This window comes from Etheostoma spectabile, chromosome 13 (genome assembly GCF_008692095.1).
Source record: "Etheostoma spectabile isolate EspeVRDwgs_2016 chromosome 13, UIUC_Espe_1.0, whole genome shotgun sequence".
NCBI classification, from domain to species: Eukaryota; Metazoa; Chordata; class Actinopteri; order Perciformes; family Percidae; genus Etheostoma; species Etheostoma spectabile.
This window is the reverse complement of record NC_045745.1, coordinates 21675303-21682815: the sequence shown is the minus strand read 5'-3', so window position 1 is coordinate 21682815 and position 7513 is coordinate 21675303. Positions and strand designations below refer to the sequence as shown.

General features: G+C 42.0%; 1 protein-coding gene across 1 annotated transcript; it reads right to left on the bottom strand.

Moving 5' to 3' along the window:
- Nucleotides 1–800: 800 nt before the first annotated feature.
- Nucleotides 801–7162, bottom strand: smyd4 (SET and MYND domain containing 4). Its single transcript, XM_032534293.1, has 10 exons — nt 6910–7162; nt 6384–6528; nt 6002–6091; nt 3517–4504; nt 2892–3137; nt 2336–2526; nt 2052–2193; nt 1802–1918; nt 1231–1354; nt 801–1062 (listed from the first exon to the last, which is right to left on the bottom strand). Exons 1-10 carry the CDS (start codon nt 7044–7046, stop codon nt 939–941), a joined length of 2304 nt encoding a protein of 767 aa, XP_032390184.1. The 5' UTR covers nt 7047–7162; the 3' UTR covers nt 801–938.
- Between the last annotated feature and the right edge of the window lie 351 nt (nt 7163–7513).

Genomic DNA, 7513 nt, shown 5'->3' with positions numbered 1-7513 from the left:
TTGGCTGCCCTCCAGGTACTGTTGATGTCTAACTGGCAGATGGCTCAGGAGTTCCAGCTGTGATCAAGATTTTGTCTTTACTCAACATGAGCTTTCCATTAATCTGAGAAAACAATGGAATCAGTAATCTGACCCCTTATTTTCTTGCTGTTTATGTGGTACATTAGCATTACTCCTCATCCATTGAGTGTTACTAATTGATCACAAATTGAGAAAAAAACATACTGTACATGATTTTTAATAGGACTTGCTCATAAAGACTTTAAGGTTGAAGGTATAAAGGTCTTGGGGGACATGGAGTGAGTACTGTAGGTACAAGAGTCAGCGCTACATCTTGCTTTCCGGGCATTGAAGCATGAAATTGAATTTGTTGGTGGATAACTGCTGCCACCAAAAGGTCAGAGGGCTACCTATATGTGTAGGGTATTTGCAGATTTTTATAGTTTTATTTACTTGGTAAATTACAAACCAGGCCTGCTTTTTGACTTCAAACAAAAAGTCCACAATCATGAAAACACACATTTACAGTTTTATTCAGAGATGTTTATGTAACCTGGCAGATAAGTTGCTTCTCACTGTAAGACTAACACTGAAGCATGACATTGGAATTATTGATGGATACATTCTGAGACCAAGAGCTCAGAGAGCCACAATAATGTATGTATGGATGTGTCCCTGTGACCATTTGGTAGTTGTACATGCAGGCATGTTCCTTCTAAAACAGTATAACTGTGACTGTATAAGTATAAGTACATATACACACAAGTGCTTATAAACGGTATAATATCAATTTCTTAATACATGCAACGCACACAAGACCCACAATCAGACACTTTCAAAGATTTTAATCACTTTGACATACAAAACAAAAACAAACAAGATATTTTGTAAAGATTATATTGTAAATAATTTATATTGTAAAGATGCCATATGTTAAACTACCCCTGTAGACAGTCCTCCATAGCTCGCAGCTCCTGTAATTCGTGACAATCAGGGCCACTGTGAAGGCAGAGGAGTTCTCTGACTTTGGGGATGACAGAGAGAACCGGGCCTCTGGCACCACTGGGAGGAGGAGAGGAGAGAGACACACATAACTGTTGTTTTTAATAATAATGTCAGTCAAAAATAATTAAGTAGTTGGACAATTACACTGTACATACACATAACATCAGACGTTGAAAATGGCATGCCATGAAAATTTCCCTCATGGTCTGTACTCAACTCACTCACCCATTGAAGTGTAGCTGAGCTAATTTGAAGAGTTGTCGACCCAATTCAATACTGTCTTCTCCGTACTGGGAGCCAATAGCTGTAGCACTTCTTTCCAGATGGGAGGCTGCATTGTTCCAGTCACCTACAGGAACAGCAGAAAAGATCAAAAGCTGTGAGAGTACTGCAAAAATCTAAACTGTCCTCAGATCTGGTCACGACTAAGCCAAAGGTCAACATGATTTATATGACACCCCAAGGTGTCTGAGAATTCTGTTATTGGTTTCTTGACTCTAGCTACATATCTGAAATTAAACAGTATACTATTAAGCATTCTAGCTAATTGTCAGGGTGGTTCTTTATATCTTACCTGAAAATAAGCCTTCCACAGCCACATTATTGCCAGGGCCAATAATGTTTACACTGATCATACACCACTACTACTACCTTTTCAGGTGACAAATTTCCAGGAAGTTAACGTTAAAATGCTCAACAAATAGGTAGAGATGTCTATTAATGGAAAAAGTGACACCTTTCCAACATGAAACAGTGTCGGTGTAACCACAAAGCTCACGTGCATTATTATTCTCACCCATTGAAGCATATGCTCTGGCCGTAGCATCTGCCAGCTCCCCCTGTACTGGGTGTGTCTCTGCAAGTATCAGTCCAGACTGACTCTGGGCCCGTCTCAACAGAGTCAGAGCCTCATCTGAGGGAGGGAGGAGCAGAAGAATAACACAGAAATGAAACAACAAAGACCTTCTGAATTAATGGCAATGATACACTGTATCGGCATACTGCGTCAGCATTTGGATATTTCTTTTTTTGTTTTAAACAACAACCTGGCCTTTCTCTTTCCATGAGGTCCACAGCCTTCTCCAGGTTGACCCTGATCTCCTGCAGTCTGTGGCTCACTTCAGATGAAGACATTCGATAACCACAGGATGACTGCGAACATATAAATCCTCTGGCCTCGCTGCTTTTCTGAAAATCATATAAAGCGTTTCAAATGATTGAGATGGAACAGTAGTAAGATAAATCTCAAAAGAGGTTTTCATCAATAACTAATACAATTACTCGTGTAGTATGTTGTAAGTAACAGAAAACAACACTAATAAATGCCTACTTTGAGAGATCCTTTGCACTTTCCACACAGAAATCCAGACTGTGGACTGTCTCCAACCCCCGACCACTGCTGACTGCCCTCTGAACCACCCTCCTGCTGCAGGGTGCAGGCCTCACACTGACACAGGAAATAGTACTGCTCCTGCAGGAGACGCTGGCGTTCTTGGGTTGCCATTCTACTGTTGTGAGGACCTGAGGGAGGGAAGATAGGGGTTGAGCACAAGATATAACTCATAAGGTTTGGTAAATACACTACATTTGTACCAGACATAACAACTCATGATGTATAGTTGAATAATGTAAATGTTTAGTATTCATCCAAAAAGCATTTTTATACATCTATCTACACAATATGTAAGGTTCAGTTTTGCTACGCACCCTTGTATCTAGTGTCGTGGACATCTCTACCAATTGCCACCTGAAAAGGCCCGTCTCTAAAAAAAACTGTGCACTCTGGGGATTTTATTAGGCTTACCATACTTTAAGAGACTGCTAGAGGTGGCTTAATTACCCTGACAATATTTGGCACTCATTGGACTTGTGACACATTTACTTACCATAGCAGTGCAGGATCTCTTGTCCCGCAGTGATAACTTTGGCTGCTCTGACAGTCACAGTTACTCCGCGTGCTGTGCTGCTGTACTCAGCCACATTCTCACCGACGTCTGCAGGCAGACTGGTTCCAGTGCTGAACACCAGACTGGTGTTGGGACAGCAGGAGTGATTCAGAAGACTAAGCGTTGGGAATATTGCTGTAGCAATGCGAATTTCCCTGCTGGACTGCACTGGTGAGTTTGCTGCTCCTGTGAGATGCAAGAACCATGAAGTAAATGTCAGTGTGACTCAAGAACAATCATAGCTGTAGATGCAGTTATTAAAAAAAGCATAAGTTCTTCCATGTGGACTGTATGATGGACACAGTGACAATAACACCGAATCAATCAGTCAGTCACCAGAAAATGAATCTACAGTTCAGAGTTAAGTAATTTTTAAGAAAAAATGCCCCAATCCACTGTTTCTAACTCCTCAATTGTTAATGTTTGTGTTTTTCTACTATAATAAATAATGAATTTTGGACACTCAAGATTCAAGGGGGAACAAACTGCTTTGGACTTTCAGACATAGTTATGATTTTTTATTGTGACAAAACTCAATTTGAGGCAAGGTGTTTAAATCAGTCACCTGTATCTTGCAGCATGAGGATTGCCTGTGCGTTACACCTCAGCTGCAGCATGTGCCTCAGAACCACACTTCCCAGCAGCCACAGCTCCGAGTTCCAATTTGCAATATCTCCCTCCTCATCTGGCGATTGGCTGTTTGCCCCTAAGGGTCTACTAAGGTCCCATGATGCAGGTGGAGATCCCGCCTTGCTGAGCTTTAGGTAGAGTGCTGCTATGGTAACTGCACAGAGGAAACAAACACCAGGGCTGTGGTGATCCAGGTGGTGCCGTAAGTGAAACACGCTCGAGTAAGAGTCACCGTAGTATGAAGTACAAGGATCACTGGACTCTCTGTTTAGACAGCTTGTGTGCTCGTCTGTGATTGGATCCCTGGCCATCTGGATGTTCTTTAACCCCGCTTTTAGTGTTACCCTTAAAGCGAGCTGTGACATCACACCCATCACCATCAGATCTGCTCCCAGCGGACACTCCCAGCAGTGATGTTCCTCCCAGGCGTCTCGCTGACAGGACGTTGAACAGTATCGACTGTAGCTGCATCCCTCACACGGCACAGGACACAGTGTTTCAATCAAACACCTGTGACAGCGCCTGTGCTCCACCCCAAGCAACTCTGCTCTCTCTGTGTCCTGTCTTTGTCCCTTCTCTTGCACCTCCTCCATCCCTGGTATAAGGACACAGCTGTATGGCCTGTCATGAAGGATCACTTCCCCAGCTGCTATTCTCTCTGCAGCCACAAGGTGTCGACCTTTCTCAGGGCTGAAGGCAACAGCAGCTTGAGGATGAATCCCATTTGTAAGAGGATCAACAGAAGCCCTTTTTACTCTGTCTGGATCTTTATGATTCTTTGAGGCAGGATTGGGTTGATCCTCTTTTGCCTTTTGACCTACAGACAGGTGCTTGAGGCATTGCATGTGACGGTCCTCTAGTTTGTGTAAAAGATGAGAGGGATAGCTGTTCTTTAGAGCTCTGTCAATGTCATCAAGGGATTCCTGAGGGGAAAAAACAAACACTGGAGTGTTAGTCACTACAAAATCTAAACCTAAACTTAAAAACAAGGAAATGCTGTCTTGAGAACGCTGAGAAAGGAACGGTAAAGCCATTTCTCATACACAAGTAGTAACAACGGCACATAAAAGATGTTTTTGACATTCTTTATTAGAGTCAGAAGAAATTAATTTGTGAAACGAGATTGAGTCAATTGGCCAATCATGTTCCCATAGGCTTCAATTAAATTAGGCATTATAGAAGATGATGCCACTTAGGGCTGCACAATTAATCGAATTTTAATCGCGATCACGATTTGGACTTCCCACCTCACAATGCGTGATCGAGCGATTATTTTTATAAAGCATCATTTCATAAAACGCTCCGGTTTTTGCAAAGCCCATCTCCCGCTCCGTAAAGCCGTCTGCTCATGAGCCAGTCAGAGTAGTTCACTGCACCTCGTGCAGCTAAGTTTCTAGATGTAGACAGTCCCAGAGACAGAGTAGCGTGAGGAAAACTCACACATAGCAGTCGGTAATACGTCGGTCTCAAGGTTTACCAGTTTACCAGTAAACGCAACACTTTGTCCCATTTGTGTTTTTCAGACAACAGCAGTGACCGTGCTAGTCTGGGCTAATAGCGTCTGTTAGCTGTAGCTCCTCTAGGACGCACCGGTGCTAATGTCCTCGCATCCACTGCAATGTTGTTTATATTGATATGGTTTAATTTTGCGTTACATGACCCATTTCGTCTGTAAAGCCGTGTCTGTGTTGATCTTTCTACGCTCTCTCGTCTTACCTCCGCGCCCCGCCACACAGCGGCCGCCGGTCCACACTTCTGACATTTGTCTACAGTTTTAATTTTTATTAACAGCTGTATATTGTTAAGTATGAGGGGCAAACCTGTGTTTTACCGGTGTTTCCCTGGGTAACTCTGCTATCGCGGCCGCTACGGCGAAGAACACGAAGAAGTTATTGTGCAGCTAACTTCAGTTGTTAGAGTAACGCGTGTGAGACGGAGCGGCTGGACCTGGACCAAGATGTGACCCATGGCCAGAATATCATAGTTCATAAAAATGCAGCCAGTAAGATACAGACGTTTCATACCCACGACGGTGTGTATCCGCCATTCGACCCGTGCTGGCCCCGTTCATAATGATCAGCCGTCTCTCTGGAGTAGCGTCCATCACACTCCCTCTCCAGTTATAAATAGCCCTGTGACAATAAAATTTGTTTTGTTAAAATCAACAAATAATCGTGAGAATATCGCGATCAAAATTTTGATCAAAATAATCGCGATTATCATTTTGGCCATAATCGTGCAGCCCTAATGCCACTGATTACAAAAGTACCTGGTGGACATCTAAAATAATCTTTCAATCTGTTACAGGCCCATTTTCAGTCAACTAAATCAAATAAGAAACAGAACTGATAAACAAAAGGTTTTAATGATGCCACAAGTACCACACTATTTAATAATTGTTGAAGATGGCACCATCTCACCTGGTAGTGCTGCAGATGGTAGAGCGCAGCGGAGCGGTTGGCATAGCACAGAGACAGCTGCTCCGAACTCAGAGGAGCAAAACAAATGCCCTGTCATGACAGGAGACAGAGAAAGGCACATTAATTAGGACTTTAAGACATACAACTATATAATCCAAATTTATTGTTTTACAATAACGTTCTTAAAATATAAACCATGACTTAATTTTTAACCAGTTTGTGTTATTTTAACGCTGATTTGTACATTATATTATAGGTATAGCCATACTATGATGGAATGGGATGGTGGACATTTAGCATTTTCCAGTGTTTCTTTGTAAAATCCTTGACTTTTTCTGTTTTCTGTCTTATAGGGGTCAATACAACATCATATTCACTTCACCTGTGAATAGTGTAGAGCGGCTGCAGTGTAATCTCTGGTCTTAAAACTAGAGTTGCCCCTCTCCCTGCATTTGGCTGCTTGCTCTGCATCCTTCTCTACAGAGTATCTTGCAGAGATTGACTGCACGAAGTCCAGATCATCTTGGCTGTAAAACATAAATGGAGACAAATTGCAGAGAAAGTTTCTCTATGATCAACAACTAAATGAGTGCCTCTGTTGTTCCCCAGCAGAAGGAACGATAGGGTTTACTTTTTACTTTAGGTTTTATATTGTTTATAACCTAACACAAGTTCTAGAAACTGTTGACATTAGCCAAGGTAATATAGAATGTGTTAATGGATCAACTGGTCCAATCAAAAATAAGGTCCTAGTCCCCTAAAGGTTGAGCAAAACAGTGATGTTACGCTTTAAATAGTTCATGGCCATTAATTGAGATAGTAAACTGTGGACTTTGATTAATCAGATAGAAACCGGGGCCGAAAACCCACAAGCACCAAACAGAAATAAGCTAACGTTAGCTACTCACGTTGTCAGAGTTAGGGCACATTTGAAAACATCATGAATTTCAAACAGGGATGTCAACTTTTCCTTTAGCTCGGGGCCAAGTCTCGTCCATTTCTGTGCAACATGATCTTGCCACTGGACGCACGGGAGGTCCATCATGAACTAAAACAAACCACATTAGCACAGGAGGACAGTTTTTGGTTTGTTTTGAGTCCGTTTCACGCACGCTTGCGGCAGACTGCGCTACACTGCAACAAGCCAACGTGGCTAAAAAGGGAGTTTCCGAACACAACCTTCAAAATAAAGCCCGTCCTTTAGAACCCATTGCTGTCATAGAAAAATCTAAATGTACAAATCCATTTTATGTTAAAAAAATACACGTGTATTTTTTGTCCATCTTAGCTTAGCATATTAGCCTTATTATGCATTGCCATGACGTGCAAAACAAGATAAATGTGATTTTTGGGAAATAATTGATTTTCACTTTGGGGTGAAAGTCTCTGCCAGGTCTGCCAGACCCTCTTTTACAGCGCTGCTGCGGAGGAACAATTCATAATGTTTTGTTCAAGTATGATTTACCTTACAATATTTTTACTGCGTTTTTTTTTTTTTTTTTATTGAAGAAT

Bases quoted from the DNA above. Each gene is read 5' to 3' on its own strand.
- smyd4 (XM_032534293.1), bottom strand. From the start codon at position 7,046: ATGATGGACCTCCCGTGCGTCCAGTGGCAAGATCATGTTGCACAGAAA. The intron at 1,919-2,051 runs GTTGTTGTTTAA...TCCCTCCCTCAG, and splicing joins CATGGAAAGAGAAAGGCCAG to ATGAGGCTCTGACTCTGTTG. The intron at 1,063-1,230 runs GTGAGTGAGTTG...TCCTCCTCCCAG, and splicing joins GCTCAGCTACACTTCAATGG to TGGTGCCAGAGGCCCGGTTC.